At 45.3% G+C, this 16,202-nt stretch overlaps 1 protein-coding gene and 2 pseudogenes across 1 annotated transcript; all 3 read right to left on the bottom strand.

Annotated features, from left to right (window-relative positions):
• Positions 1-4,622: 4,622 nt before the first annotated feature.
• On the bottom strand, positions 4,623-6,482 carry LOC109758367 (cytosolic sulfotransferase 5-like; annotated as a pseudogene).
• A 903-nt stretch (positions 6,483-7,385) lies between these two features.
• LOC109758360 (cytosolic sulfotransferase 5-like) lies at positions 7,386-8,567 on the bottom strand (annotated as a pseudogene).
• Positions 8,568-11,739: 3,172 nt separating this feature from the next.
• Positions 11,740-14,755, bottom strand: LOC109758357 (cytosolic sulfotransferase 5). The gene has a single exon (XM_020317210.4). The coding sequence runs from the start codon at positions 12,977-12,979 to the stop codon at positions 11,954-11,956; it is 1,026 nt and encodes a 341-aa protein (XP_020172799.1). The 5' UTR covers positions 12,980-14,755; the 3' UTR covers positions 11,740-11,953.
• Positions 14,756-16,202: the final 1,447 nt, after the last annotated feature.

Genomic DNA, 16,202 nt, shown 5'->3' with positions numbered 1-16,202 from the left:
TGTTGAATAGTTAGAAAGTTTCCAATGCCCAACGGCGTTTGCCACAAGCTCATTGAATCTTGGTTCAACCTGCATGCATAGAAGGAGCAACCTCTAATAACTTTCTTCCCAATACTGCTGATATTAATCAGTAAATGAGTCATTTTGATAGGTCGCCTGGTAGAGTTTGCCAAATCAGCAAGATATTCCATCATCCTACTCATCATTCGTGTCTGTGTAATAAAATTCATGGATACTGATATTCTTCACGATTTTCCTGCCATCGAAAGCAATCTTTGCTCGAGCTTAGGCCTGTCTCTGAACGTCAATGTCTCTATTAGACTTTTTTTCCATTGATCCGATCTCTACCTTTGAATTATTTAAGAGGAAAAAAAAGGTATAGTACAAGAATGAGATAGAGAAAGAACATGGGTTGATCCATCATGAAACATGCTTTCACCCCCTTTATAATAAAGCCCTAAACAGACGAATTGATACAAAATGATGAGAAAACCCTCATGCAAGCAGGTCAAAAGAAAATATAAGGACGTGAATAAAGGGCGGACGTTAGCTCAGGAAGTACCCCCAAGCGAGCATTTCATTCCGTTACGAACATATCGACTGAGCGAACGATGATGGTTTCCTTGGGCGTTCGTGCCAGCGAGTGTTCAGCACGACCGCATGTTGGACCACAATGTACAGAGCACACGGAAAAAACGGGTTACGACCAGTAAGTTGCTTTTGCAATAATTTCCATCAAGATTTTTTTACTTTGTATATATAAAAGACAAAACACATAAATTTGGCAAGAGAACAAAAGCATAACTTTGCGAGCTCTAAAAATTGTCATATAAAAAACAATCATAATGAAAAAAGGAAAAATACATATAAAAGTGAGTTTTGCCATGATCATTATTAGAATCCACCCCACATATAAAAAAATTGCCATGTTTGAAGATTTCATATACATGAATAAATTTATAAAATAGTGAAAATTGCTGCATATGACACAATGAAAAAATCCCGGCACAATCCGCTCCCACAGCAGAATCCGCTGGTCCTGGATGTGTGTGTGTGTGTGCGGTTCTCATCTCTCTCTTGCCTCCCTTCTGGCCACGTGTCTCCGGCTTCATGGACGGCGGCGGGGATCCATCTCTTTGTGATGGCGCTTGCGTGATGGCTCTGTGATGGTGCTCCTTCGGCACAACCGCCGGTCGCGGTTGCCTCGGCCGCTTTCTGGGATTCTCCCTTGCAACTGGCGGTATGTGGTGCACTGGTTCTCCTCTACCTTATGTCTCCGTTCCGGCCAAGGTGCCTCCAGCGTCACTGTGAAATAAAATCGACGGCAACACCGATTGAGCGGAAATATACAGCAGAACCCTCCCCTTGATTTGTGGCTGTATTCATGATCTGTCGTCGCTGCTGCGAGCACACTTGACCTGACGTTGAGGCCATGTTCCACAACCTCGGTTTAATTCAGTTGCCGGCGGGCATGGCCTCCCACGTTTCTGGCTAGCTCCTCCGTCCAAGCCCTGCCGCCCGAGCTTCAGGTTGCATCCTCCTCCCCATCATGAAGTGAGGTTGTTCTGTCGCTCCAGTACATGGTGTGCGAGGCAAGTTTGTCGCTTCACTAATCCTTAGCAATTCGATTCTTCTTTACAGTCTACTCTCTCCTTTTCAAAATAGATGACTCAACTTTGTATTAACTTTAAAAGTTAGTACAAAGTTGAGTCATCTATTTTAAAACGGAGGGAGTAGAAGATAGAACAGAGAGTAGATGTACGACACGAACTACTCTATTGATTCATTGGATTTGGCCAACGTTGTAGGATAAATCAGCCTTATTTTTGTGGGATCCCCTCTGTACCATTTATTTACATGCACTCTGGAAACTCCGAATGTAATACGTACAAGGAATAGAATCGCATCAAGCCTTTCCAAGGAACCCCTTTGGAAGGTGCCAGACAGTCAGGCAGTGGCGAAGCAGTAGCAGCTAGGGAACAAGCTGGGAACCTTTATGATGCTATACAAGCAATTCATTTTAAGCATACATATATACTAGTTCTTAATTCATGGTGATATGAACGTGGATGATTTAAGGTCCAGAGTGATGTTCCAAAACACCTTGGACTTACATATGTTGTTTACATATGCTCATTTTCTTTTCATGCCCATATAACCAAATTTCATCGAAATATATTGCAAGCAAATCCCGCAGCAATGCGCGGGGTATCATCTAGTTGTATAGAATTTGTATGAAAGGGTCACATGGGTAACTTTTAAAATGTTTTATCTTAAAATTTCCATGGCAAGTATAATTTTTTTTCTCAGTTTTGTCATCTAAGTAGTAAGTATGATGGCAAAAATAGAAAAGCATAGTACAAGTGACATGGCAATTTTCTTTAAGATTTTCTCTATAAATGTGTTATAAGACATCGAAAGTTGCTAGATTTTTTAAATAATCACATGGAAGCACAAGTTGTTGAACATGATCTATAGAATATAAAATGGTAACATGGCAAATGCCGAAAAAATGGTGACATGGCAAAATATATTGATTGTACAAAAAGGTCACATGGGCAACTCTAAAAATGTTGTTATCTTATAGTTTCCATGGCAAATTGTAGAAAACCAAAAAAAATCTATCTAAAAAACATTCATAATAGTAAAAAAAGTGAAAATACATAAAAAAGTGAGTTTGCCATGATCATGATTAAAATCCACCTACATATTAACGAATTAGTTTGTCGTGTTTCAGTATATTATATACATGAATAAATACAGAAAGAGAAAAATTCCCATGTGACACAGTGAAAATAATCCGCCTATATGTAATATGAAATAGCCATGCTACATACAACATAAATTTTTCATGGTACGATCCATAGATTTTTCATGGTATACAAAATAATTTTTCCATGGTATATACAAGAAATTTTCCATGGAACAACAAATAAAAAACATATGCATGCAAAATTGCCATGGTATTGTTCCAGAAAATCTACATAGTTAAATTTTGCCATGGTGCCTGCAACTTTGATAGAAAATGTTCTGTAGGTCATGAGAAAGTTCCTTTTTTTTAATAATCGCATTGCAAACACACATAATTGTTGAAAACAATATCTATATTAATGGTGACATGGCAAAATGCAAAATAAATTATATTGGTGACATGATAAATTGTAATATAATTTGTATAAATGGTCATATGGGTAGCTTTAAAAACATCTTTATCTTAAATTTCCATGCCAAGTGTATACAATAAAAATCTAAGTTTTTCTATATGAGTAGTACACATGATGTCAAAAATAGAAAAACATAGTACAAGTGACATGGCAATTTTTTTAAGTTTTTCTCCATAAATGTGTTATAAAAACATGGAAAGTTGTTTGAATTTTTTTAATAATCACATGGAAAGCACAACATGTTGACCATGATCTATAGGATATGAAATGGTAACACGGCAAATGCATGAAAACATTTGGTGACATGGCGAAATGTATATAATTATACGAAAAGGTCGCATGGGCAACTATGAAATATTGTTATCTTAAAATTTTCCATGGTAAATCATAGAAAAAATTTGCCATCTCAAAAACATCTGTAATAAAAAAAAAAGGGAAAATGCATATAAAAGTGAGTTTGTCATGATCATGACTAAAATCTACCTACATATTAAAGAATGTTTTTGCCGTGTTTCAAGATATCATATAAATGAATAAACATAAAAAGAGAAGATTGCCATGACACAGTGAAAATAATCCGCCTATATGTGATACGAAATTGCCATGTTAGATTCGAAAATAATTTGCCATGGCACGATCCATAAATTTGCCATGATATATATAATAATTTGCGATGGTGAATACATTAAAAAACATATGCAAGAAAAGATTGTTATGGTATTGTACGAGAAAACAAAAAACATGCAGAGTTATATTTTGCCATGGTCCATGAAAAGTTTAATAGAAAATATTCTACAGATCTTCGAAAACTTAGCAGAAGTGTACTTGTAACTAAGGATTTCGTGTTACACAAAACATGACAAGTTATTGTATATTTTGTAATAATCACATGGCAAGCATGAAGGTGTTGAGACATCATCTACTTAAATGGTGACATTGTAAATGCAGATTAAAATTATAGGGTGACATGGCAAATTGTATAGGATTTGAATAAAAGGGTCTCAGATGGGCAGCTATAAAAATATTGTTATCTCAAATTTGCCACGACAGTTGTAGAAAAAAAATTCTAAATTTTGCCATCCGAGTAGTACACAGGATAGAAACAATAGAAAAAGCATAGCACAAGTGAGATGACATTTTTTAAAGATTTGTTCTGTACCTCATGGTAAATGCAGGGAAAAAATGTACTGTTACACGGCAAATTTAGAAGAAAAAAAATCTCATTGAACATGGCAAAGGTGTATATATTTGTGAAAAAAAATGGCCACATTGCAACTTAAAAAAATTGGTAACAAAAAAATTCATGGCCAATTGCCATGTGTGTAACAATAGCTGCCCCCGATCCATAAAAATGATGGACGGAGGACATACCTCTCGGCCTGCAGCTCGTCTCGTCAGGGCATAGCCATAAGCACAATTGCTTCCATAGCAGATCTGGGAGCCGCCTAGCCTGCTCGATCTGTTGGTAAGGGGATCTCGATTTACGCATCCATGGCACCGGCAGGCGCATCTTGGCCCTCCCGCCGTGCCCTTGTGAGCCATGCCATGGTTGTAGCTCCAGATATCCAGCAAACCTTAGATTTTGGATCCTAATAAGTGCCACACGTATGGCACGAACGCATGACAACTCCGAACGTTTTTGAAGGCAAGTTTAGTGACGCGAGGATGACAACTCTAGTTTTCAAGCATGGCAACTTTCTATTCGGATAGCAAGTTTCAGTTTTTTTGGTTTGTTTTTTCTTTTCGGATCGCAACTTTAGTTGTAAAAAACGTTAGGACCAGATTGCTTCATGCCAAACACATGGCACATATCATTTGCATAGATTTTTTAAGCATGACAAATCAAACACTTTTCATAGCAAGTTTAGTTGGCGACCATTGCAAATTCGCCTTAGCTTATTTTTTGCCAGGAACTGACGTGCTTGAAAACTTGATTTGCCATTCTATAAATTGCCATGAAAATCATTCGATTTGCCATGTGTAAAAATCTGACGTCAGACTTTTAGCAATTTCGTTAATTAAACCACAATGAACATAGACTTGAAAGAAACAAACACCTCTTACCGAAACGTGCAAAATTAATTTAACCACAATGAACATAGACTTGAAAGAACAAACTCTTCTTACTGAAATGTGCAACATTAATTAAACCACAATGAACATATAGACTTAAAAGAAACAAACTCCTATTATGAAATGAGCAACGCGACGTACATGGTGAGGAGAAGAGAAGGGAACAAATAATAACAACTCAAAACACAAGCCCAGATCCCTCAAGCTCGTGTTGGACGATGCGGTCCAACTCCTCCCCCATCTCCTGGCTCATGTGGTTTACCCAGTCCCCTACTTCTCCTTTTCTGTAAAACACAGAGTTACTCATGACAATGTTATGACCGAGATGAACGCGGCCGACCTGATTGACTTGCAGGCTGGTAAGTGCCTCAAAGCTGCACAGCCTCACCACCTCCTGCGCAACACCGGACCTCTCCTCCTCCTCGGTCAGCGGGATACCAAGGAATTTCGCCAGCTTCCTCACAACCTGCGCTGGATCGGACTTGATCTCTTCGTACTTCAAGAAGAGTACACTGTCCGGCCTTGCCATGCTCTCCCTCCAGTACTCGAGGCAGTGATTCCAGAAGGGGCCACAAGGCGAGAACCCCTTGCAGAACATGCTGAAAGATCTGTCCATGGATAGGTCGGTGCCTGGAAACCCCTTGTTCTCGAAGTGCAGCCTTGACACGAGAGCGTCCTTGGGGTCCCGGCACAGGTACACGACTCGGCAACCGAGTGATCTCATGCCTGGCGGGAGCAACGACATGGGCGTGTGCGTGGCGAGAAGCCTCGGGAACCCAAAGGAGTCGATGTCGATGTGGCCCGTGCCGGCACCAGGGATTTGGATGAACGGCACGAGATGCTGAGGGTGGTGTGTGAGGAGCGGGTGGTCGCGGAAGCTGTAGCGGGATCGGTTGCTTATGGTGAAGGCGAGGGCTTTGAGCCAGGTGGTGCCGCATTTGGGCTGCGTGGCGAGGATGATGTTGTCGGCGCGGGGCACGAAGGCCTGCTTCACGAGCAGGATCCGCTCGAGGTGCCCCCGCCTGAACCAGTAGTTGTGGTATTAGACGAGCGGTTCAGACCACCCTTCTCTAGCTGGAAGTGTGGCTACCAAATTTTTGGGTACGACCTCTTCTTCTTGTGTTGTTGAACTCTCGGTACTAGCACTCTCTAGATCACTCATCATCGATGGAACTGCTACTGGTTGTGGTTGAGCAGCCATGGCTGAGGTAGGAGGGGACGCGAGGATGGCTTAATTTGCCCAATGTATGCTAGTACTTCCTTTGTAGGATGTTGAGGCTGGCTCTAAAGGCCACATATTGTTTACATTTTCTGCAGCAGCCGGTTGGTGCGGTGATGGAGCGTACTACCTCATTTTTTATTTTTTATATGCACACATTTTCTATCCAAAGAGAAGGCTGCATGATTGCTTACATTTTCTCAATGCATGCGATGAACGTCGCACTCACATGGCTTTTTCCTGGCCGCACGAGACACCGACAGGAGGACTGCGTGCGTGCACGAGAGGCATGCAAAGGATTCTGGATGGCCCATTAAGCTCCATGCCCACCTAAAACACACACGCACACATAAACACGCACACATATGGACTTTCTTACCTCCGGCCCTCAGATCCAGACTGCGAACCTGAAACGCTGGAGCTTGTGGAATAGTGGTGGCGGCGGCACGGCGGACCAGCCCAATCCAGTAGTTCCTCGAACAATACTGAGAGGTAGGGGGTGAAAGATGGACACAATGAGTTAAGTAAGGGTGTGGGCTCCACCGTATCTATTGTGTGCGAATACACACCACAAAAAATCAATTGGTCACTGTTGATATATCGACTACGGTACAAGAATGATTTGTACGCGCGAATTGTGGGATGGATCCGACGCCTTTGCGGTACCTGGTAGAAACCAGTACCGCTAGTTTTTCATGTCGCACACAACATCAAAATGTGATTTGATTGATTTACACACATTTACACACAGCATCAAAAGATTTGATCTGTTTGTTGGTGAGCATGGCAAATCCGGTTGAGATCATTTTTTGTTAGGAAATTGACGTGCTTGCAAACTAAATTTGACATCCTGTAAATTTTTTTTTGCCATGAAAATCGTTTGATTTGCCATGTACATTTTCGTTAATTAAACCACAATGGACAGAGACTTAAAAGAAACAAACTCTTCTTATTGGAATGTGCAATACGATGTACATGGTGAGGAAAGGAGAAGTGAACAGATAACAACAACTCAAAACACAAGCCCAGATCCCTCAAGCTTGTGTTGGACGATGCGGTCCAACTCCTCCCCCATCTCCTGGCTCATATGGTTTGCCCAGTCCCCTACTTCTCCTTTTCTGTAAAACACAGAATTATTGATGTGAATGTTATCTCCGTAACGAACGCCGCCGACCTAATTCACCTGCAGGCTGGTAAGCATCTCAAAGCTGCACAGTCGCACCACCTCCTGAGCAACACCGGAGCTCTCCTCATCCTTGGTCAGCGGGACACCGAGGAATTTCGCCAGCTTCCTCACCGCATGCACCGGATCGGACTTGATCTCTTCATACTTTAGGAAAAGAACATTGTCCGGCCTTGCCACGCTCTCCCTCCAGTACTCAAGGCAGTGATCCCAGAAGGGGCCATAGGGCGAGAACCCCTGGCAGAACATGCTGAAAGCACTATCCATGGACAGGTTGGTGCCCTGCAACACCTTGTTCTCGAAGTGCAGCCTTGACACGAGGGCGTCCTTGGGGTCCCGGCACAGGTACACTACCCGGCAGCCAACCGATCTCGTGTCCGGCGGGAGCAACGACATGGGCATGTGCGTGGCGAGAAGCCTCGGGGACGGAAGTGTATGGATGTCGGTGTGGTTCGGGCCGGCGACCGGGATCTCGATGAATGGCACGACATGCTGCGGGTGGCGTGTGAGGAGCGGGTGGTCGCTGAAGCCGTAGCGGGATCGGTTGGTGATGGTGAAGGCGAGGGCTTTGAGCCAGGTGGTGCCGCACTTGGGCTGCGTGGCGAGGATGATGTCGTCCGCGCGGGGCACGAAGGCCTGCTTGACCAGCAGGATTCGCTCCAGGAGCCTGGGTCTGAACCAGTAGTTCTTGTATTGAACAAGTGATCCAGACCATCCCTCTCTTACTGGAAGTGCGGCTACGAAATCCTTGGGCGGGAGGACATCTTCTTCTTGTATTGTTGAACTCTCGGTACTAGCACTCTCTGGATCGCTTATCATTGATGGAGCTATAGCCGGTTGAGCAGACATGGCTGATGTGGGAGGGGAGGGGAGGCGAAGATGGCTTAATTCATATAGCCGGTTGAGCAGACATGGCTCAATGGATGTTGAAGCAGCCGGTTGGTACGATGATGGAACGTACTACCTGATTTCATTTTATACAGTATATAATATACACACATTTTTTTTTTCAAAGAGAAGGCTGCATGATTGCTTACATTTTCTGGACGCATGCGATGATCGTGACACTCACATGGCTTTGTCCTGGATGGTCACATGCAGCTTCTCCATGCCCACCTAAAACATATCCATGAGTATGAGTAAGAGCATCTACCGGGCTCTCCAAACCTTCTTATATGTCGGCGGACGCCTAGTCGGTGACGGGTAAAAAAAAGACTTCTCATGCTGGCCTTATATGCCTGGGCTGACTGGCACCGCTGATATCCAGCCTAAATTCTAGGGTGGATAGAGGGCGGACTAGGCGAGTCTGGCACGGCCATCATGTTGGACTGACAGGCGGTCCCAGGCGGAAATACTCGGAATCAAACGGTTCGACTGGTGTCTTTTCCCAAGGGTGTGGATACATTCATACCGACGCATGGCATCGCTCCGGCTCGCCGCTCTACGGGTAAAGCCCGGCTATTTAAACCGGACGACAACCCCCGGCCCTTGCCGCATTCATTTCCCTTCCTCCCCGTGCCGCCACCCTAGCCGCGTCCACTCTCCTGGTGCCTTGAGCTGCTCGAGGAGAGCCGGGCTAGGCGCAAAGCTCGGATCGTAGTCGACCTGCCTCCGAACTCGTCGGAGCCGGAGGAGGAGTAGGCAGAGTAGCAGCTTGAGGCTGACCCATAGGAGGAGGAGGCCATGGAGGAGGCGGGTCCGGTTGCGGGCTTCGCCATGTAGGAGGGTATGGATGAGTTCGAGGTGGCACAAGCGGATGAGGCAGCAGAGCTTGCAACCATCCTTGAGTCCATCCATTCTGATACCGAGGTGGAGGTCAACCGCCACTTCCTCCACCAGTGGAGCTAGAGTCCAACGATGAGACGGAGTTGCCACAGGAAGCTGATACGTCCATTTTGCATTGTTATTCTTTACTGTAATTTATCTTATTTCAATGATGTATTTCACATTATGGTGCAATTCTAATGCCTTTTCTCTTTTACAATGCAAGTTATATCAAGAGAGGAAGATTACCGACAGCTGAAATTATCGACCTGAAAAAGTAACAAAAGATATATGAATTCTCCGAAGGTTAAAATGAAGCATTAATTTTTGAAGAATTATTTTGAAATATATGAAGAACATTAGAGCAAAGAAGCACCGGAGGGGGTTCACCAGTCAGCCAAAAGGACAGGTGGCGCGACATACCCTTGTGGGCCCCTGGTGGGTCACCTCCCGTAGTCCTTTTGCAATCAATTTCATTTACCCTAGAAAAAAACACCAAAAAGTTTCAAGACATTTCGTCGCTGTTTCGAGGAGGAACCAGGGCAGAAACATTTTTACTCTCTGGCGGAGCGATTCCATCAGAGAAACTTCTCTCTAGGAGGGGGAGTTGAAGCCTTCATCATCACCAACGTTCCTCTTATCGTGGGGATTACCATCTTCATCAACATCTTGATCAGCACCATCTCATATCTATACCCTAGTTCATCTTTTTTGTTCAATCTTTGTATCAAATCTTGGATTGGTACCTGAGGGTGCTAGTGTGTTGATTACATCTTGTAGTAAATGCTTGTTGGTTTAATTGGTGGAAGCTTATTATGTTCAGATTGCTGATCATATATATACCCATTGATCATGATCAATATGATAAGTTATGAGTAGTTTCTTTTGTTCTCGAGGACATGAGAGAATTCTTGTTACTAGCAATCATGTGAAGTTGATCATCAGTCAATACTTTGATATTATGCTGTGTTATTCTTTCTCTATAGGTGTTATATTTATGTTCATATTTATCTTCCCTCACCCTCCGAGTCTCTCCCTCTCTCTCTCTGGTGTGCTCTCACATGCATGGACAGCATAGTCTCTTTCTCCCCTATGCTTTATCTCTTGAGGAGCAAGCTCACATGCATATACAACACAGCACAGTGTATCTCGCTAAAAGGTGCGGCGTTTTCTTATGGAGAGAGAATCGCAGGCAGTGCTAGCGATGGCAACGTGCCAACTAGTCGATGTTTATCTGCAGTTCTGAATTCGCTGAAGAGACGTGTGCTAGTCAAGTACAGATATGGCGCCCGGCAGGCCTGTCTCTTCGCAGTTTAATATTCGATCGACGAAGATATGGCGCCAACAAAACAACGAAAACATGGCTGTCAGTGGCAATCAGCGGGCCTCTCCGTCTACCGTCCAGTCTCCAGAACCATGTGCTACCTTGATGCCTCGCGCGTTTGCTGCCGTAATCTGTTAATACAGCACTAAATCAAAGATACGTATTTATTTTGAGACGAAGTTTTGTTATTTTTTGATGTAAAGTTATTGTGCCTAACATCTCTCTGCTCATTAACTATTTACCAGGTAAGCAAATTTGTCTTGAAATACATTTACTTATCCACATCACCGCTCCCACTACAATCAACCTTAGGCATATAGAATTAACACTGGTCATACCGGAGTAATTCCAGCAGTAATATAGGGTCCAACTTAGAAAATTTGTTTAGAGCAACTCCAACGGAGTGACCCAAATCGTCTGCCTGCGTCCGTTTGAGTTGGCGCGGACAAAAGCGAAGGCCCAACGCACCGACCCAAACCCAAAACGCATCCGCGCCGCACGTCCCCTCGGTGTCCGCTGCGGTCCCACTTGGCGGCCGCCCAACTACCGCCTGCCGTCTAATTTATGACGACCACCGACACTGGCCCCATTAGTCAGCCAGTGCAAGTGTCGTGTTTTTTTAGTTTACTAGGGCAGTGTGCGGGCAACTTATTAGTTTTTTTAGTTTTCTAATTGTTTAAGTGGACTTTGAACTGCGTTCGACCGGCCATTTATATTTAATTAGTCAGCTTCGCCCACGTCAGCATAAATGGGTCGGCCTCCCATTGGGCGGGGCGGCGAGGGTGCGCGGCCGGCGGGGGGGGGGGGGGGGGGGGGGCGCTCAAGGAAGGAGATGCATCAAGAGGTTGAAGAAAGACCGTGGGCCATTGATTTCACATCCAACAGTTCACAGAATCGACTGACCTCAAACGAAATTTACTGATTTTTAGCCACGCCCAGAGTCTACTACTCCCTCCGTTCCTAAATGTAAGTCTTTGTAGAGATTCCATTATAAACCACATACGGATGTATATAGATGCATTTTAAGTTTAGATTCATTCATTTTGCTCCGTATGTAGTCCATTTAGTGGAATCTCTACAGAGACTTACATTTAGGAACGGAGGGAGTACTATCTAATAACAAAAACCACTCCACTAATTATTCATGCTTAGTGATTACGAAAGTACAAACATTACTTGATCATGAGAAATCATGATAGTGTATGGGGGACGGGAGTCGTCTCGAATCACTGAAAAGTGAGGCCGGTCGCATGGAACTTGTCGGCGACGATTTCGTCGAGGCGTCGCGCCATCTCCGGCGTCATGTGGTTCGCCCAGTCGCCGGCCACGCCCTTCCTGAACAGCGCCTCGCGCGGCACCGGGACGAGGGGATCCAGCTGGCCCGTCGAATTGGCTTCCAAGGGCTTGAGGTGACCGAAGCTGCAGAGCTTGACGATGTCCTGGACGACGCCGGCGTCCTCCTCCTCGTCGGAGAACGGCAGCCCGACGAACCGCGCCAGATCCCTGACGTTCCCGGCGGGGTCGCGCAGCAGCTCCTCGTACCGCAAGAAGAGCACGGCGTCTGGCCTCGCGATGCTGGCGCGCCAGTAGCCGAGGATGTGGTCCCAGACGGGTCCATACGGCACCGCGCCGCTGCACACGGAGTCGAGGACGTCGGCCAGCGCCAGGTCTGGATGCACATGCTGGAGGAAGTGCCACAACGAGACGACCATGTCCTTGGGCTCCCTGCACACGTAGACGACCTTGCACCCGCCGGCGCCCGGCATTATCATGCCGAGCGGCATGTGCGTGTTCATTAGGCGCGGGGACGGCAGCGCCTCGAGCTTGGCGGCCTCCGCGCGGCTCCGGAAGAGGTTCTCCAGGAAAGGGATGCACTGGTGCGGGTTGAGGCGTAGCAGCGGATGCCCGGCGTCGGCGGCCGGATAAGCCCGCCGTGCCATGGTGGCGAACGCCAGGGCGTTAAGCCACGTGGTGCCGGACTTGGGAAAGCTTGCGACGATTACGTCGTTGCGGCAGGGCTCGAAGCGGCGCTGCAGGGCGACGGCCGCGGCGGCGAAGTAATCCGGCAGCCAGAAGCCCTGGTAGCAACGGATGTTCATCCGGCCGTTGAACGCGGACGCGCTCGGCAGGGCGGCGTGCTCTTCCGGGAGCTGCTCCGGCACTGGGGAGACCAAGCCTGGGTCGGTCTCGACGTCCGCGAAAGGGACGGGGCCGACCGGAGTACCAGCTGGTGCCTTAGTCTTGGCCGCCATTGATGGCCTTCAAGAGAAGAGTGTGGACGAGGGTGGTGCTCGATATATATTTTGTTCCTATATAATATTGAGTGAGAGGCTCGTATGTATGCGTACTAGAGTATCGCCCACTCCCCCACTTGCTGCAAATATAGAATAGTTTGGTGGTAAACGTTTGGAGCCGGAAGTCCGGCCGAATTTTCGGCCGGTTCCCACGCCACGCTGGCTCACGCGCCCGTGAAACAACCGTCTCGCGCGAGACGAGTGTACACATGGTAGGGCCCACGCACGAAACAACTCACCGCTGGCCACACAAACCTTATCCCCATCCCGTGAGTATCTAATCCAGTTCATCCCCGCCGCCGTCCCCTCTCTGAGTCCAAAATACAAGCACCGGCGACTGCACTTTTGAGGACGCCAGAGCTGATGCAAGCGGCAGTTGCGTCCATGGATGTGGAACTGCATCCTCTTCTCCCCCGACGGCTGGAGCGGCGAGCGGCAACCATGGATGGCAGGAGCTGCAACCCGCTTTCGTGGGAGCTACAACCGGCGTCCATGGGAGCTGCAGCCGAAACGCGAGCTGCAACCATGGATGGCGGGGAGCTGCAATCGCGCCTCCGGGGGAGCTGCATGCGGTGAACGGTGACTTTTCTTTTCTCTGGAACACGAGTGCTATAACCGTTTTTCTTTCTTGCTGGTACCGGCGGTGATTTTTGCTGGAAACGGCTACAGATTTTGCTGCATTCATACATGGCCGAGCCGCGTCCCGTGACGGCGGTGACCTATTTTTGCTACAACTGTTGTAGTTTTTGCTACGTCCATGGATGATTTTTGCTACATCCTTTTTTCATGGTGAACCTGTAGGCTCGACGGCGGCGACCTATTTTTGCTACAACCGTTGTAATTTTTGCTACGTCCGTTGATGGTTTTTGCTACATTCCTTTTTTCATGGTGAACTTGCAGGCTCGACGGCGGCGTCCTATTTTTGCTACAACCTCTGTACTCTTTTCTACGCCCGTCGAGGATTTTGGCTACATCCTTTTTTCACCGTGGACCTGCAGGCTCGACGGCGATTAGCGGCGGGTGGGGGTGGCTGGCAAGCACGGGCAGCACGGGGTTGACCGATCGGTCCTTTGGTTGGGCACGGATTTGGAATCCAGTGTGTTCAAGTAAAGATAGTGCGGTAGCGGCAGCATCCTCGCGGTGGATTTGTGTCCTTGAGCTCTGTCGTTGCGACAACGTTTGCTCCAGCGTTGAAGGAGCCCACGAGGAGCTCTCAGCGAGACATAGGGAAGCCTCTTGTCATGGGAGCGCCAGATGAACTTATATTTGAAAATTGTTAAACATGTATTAGAAAAAATGTTCATGATGTACACGAAAAATGTGGAATGAATACCGAAGAAACAAAAAAAGGATGAAAATCATGAAAGAAACAAGAGAAACTAAGACCGAAAGAAGAACAAAATAATTGAAAACCGAAAAGGAAAAACTAAAAACAAAGAAAAAAGTAGTGAAAATCAAGAAAGAAACAAAGAAAACATATAAAAATAAAAGTGAAGAAAAACAGTTAAAACCGTGAAAAACAAAGAAAAACAGAGAAAAGCCAAAGTAAAAGAAAAGAAAAGAAAAACTATGAAAACCTAGGAAGAACCGAATAAAATTAGTGAAAAAATAAAGAGAATCATAAAAACCTGAGAAAACAGGTGAAGAAAAAGGATTTTTTTTTCTTCGAAAAAGCACTAGCGAATGAAACCCAGTGAACAAAACAAGCGAACTCGATCGCAACCAGCAAACGAGGGGAAAAAGGAAAACCGGTCAGCCCATTTGGGGGGAGGGGGGGGGGGGGGGGGAGATATTGACGATTCCTATTTGGCACTTTAGGCGCCCGCTAATCGACCAACCGGCCTCCCTCATCAAGGTTCGCTGGTATAACCACCGAGCCATGGAGCGGGATCTGCTAAGCTTCAACTATTTTCTTCATTTATTATTTCGTTTTCCTTTTTATTTTATTTCATTTTCCTTTTCATATTTTTATACGTATAGGAAATACCTCCTATGTTTTCTGCATTGTCTCCCTTTAATTTTTTTATTTTTTCGTTTCTTGAATGCATGAACTTTTTCCAAATCGAGGACATTTTTTTTTCAAAATCAATGAACATTTTTTAGTAAACTATTTTTAGAAACTGATGCAGTTTTTTCCAAATTCGATGAACTTTTTTCAATTCGAGGAACATTTTCTTCAAATTCAATGAACTTTCTTCATATTTGATGAACTTTTTTCAAAACCGATGACGTTTTTTCTAATTCAATAAAGTTTTCTCAAATTCGTTGAACTTTTTTCAAAAATTGATGAACTTTTTTCATTGTTGTGTTTTTTTTTAAATGGATGAACTTTTTTCAGTATTGTGTTTTTTTAATAGATGAAATTTTGTCAAATTGGTGAACATTTTTCCCGAATTTTGATGAACATTTTTCCTAAATTGAACTTTTCTTGAATAGGGCAAGTTTTTTTTCATGCTCATGAACTTTTTTCTGAAATCTGTGAAGTTTTAATTTTTTCTAAAGAAAAACATGTATGAGCAGCTATAATAGTTTTTAAAGTGTTAGTGCTGCATTTATTCACTTGCAGCGGCACACCCTAGTGGTTAGCGGAACACCTGTTGTGTAGGACGTGTGTTCTATTCGTCGTGTGAGCAAAAAAAATTGGTGCGCTGTCCAGACATTTGTTAGTATCGCTTTAAACGAGATATAACATCACTGAAAAAAAAGGAGGAAACACTATGTTGGACTTATCTTTGCGTTTGTTGTTGCAGCATGTCACGCTCGTACAGGTCCCGGACTCCCACAAACTGCTGAATGGCGTGCCCTTCACCACCAAGAGGCGCCTATGAGGCATTGGGATCACAGCTTACCGACCCATGTATGGACTCCATCTGGTCACCACGGGTGCCAAGCCGTGTTGGTGTGTTTGGCTGGTTGTTCTACCTTGACCAGCTAAATACTCGAGCTAATCTACACCGCAAGACACTCGTTGATTCTTCGACCTGTGCTCGATTCTCTGCTGCAGTGGAAGACCGTGCTCATTTTTTGGGGTGCACATCCTCATGTGTTGTATGGGATGCTCTTGGTTTTCAACCAACCTACTCGCTGATCTCATCCCTTTGGACCGCCCTGAACACTACTGGACTGTCATAGCTATTTGGCCGTTCATCATCCTCTTGCTACTCAGGAAAAGTTGGGATGT

This window comes from Aegilops tauschii, chromosome 2, assembly GCF_002575655.3.
Source record: "Aegilops tauschii subsp. strangulata cultivar AL8/78 chromosome 2, Aet v6.0, whole genome shotgun sequence".
NCBI classification, from domain to species: Eukaryota; Viridiplantae; Streptophyta; class Magnoliopsida; order Poales; family Poaceae; genus Aegilops; species Aegilops tauschii.
Note: the sequence above shows the minus strand (reverse complement) of the source record. Positions and strands in the feature narration are given on the sequence as shown.

Bases quoted from the DNA above. Each gene is read 5' to 3' on its own strand.
- LOC109758357 (XM_020317210.4), bottom strand. From the start codon at position 12,979: ATGGCGGCCAAGACTAAGGCACCAGCTGGTACTCCGGTCGGCCCCGTC.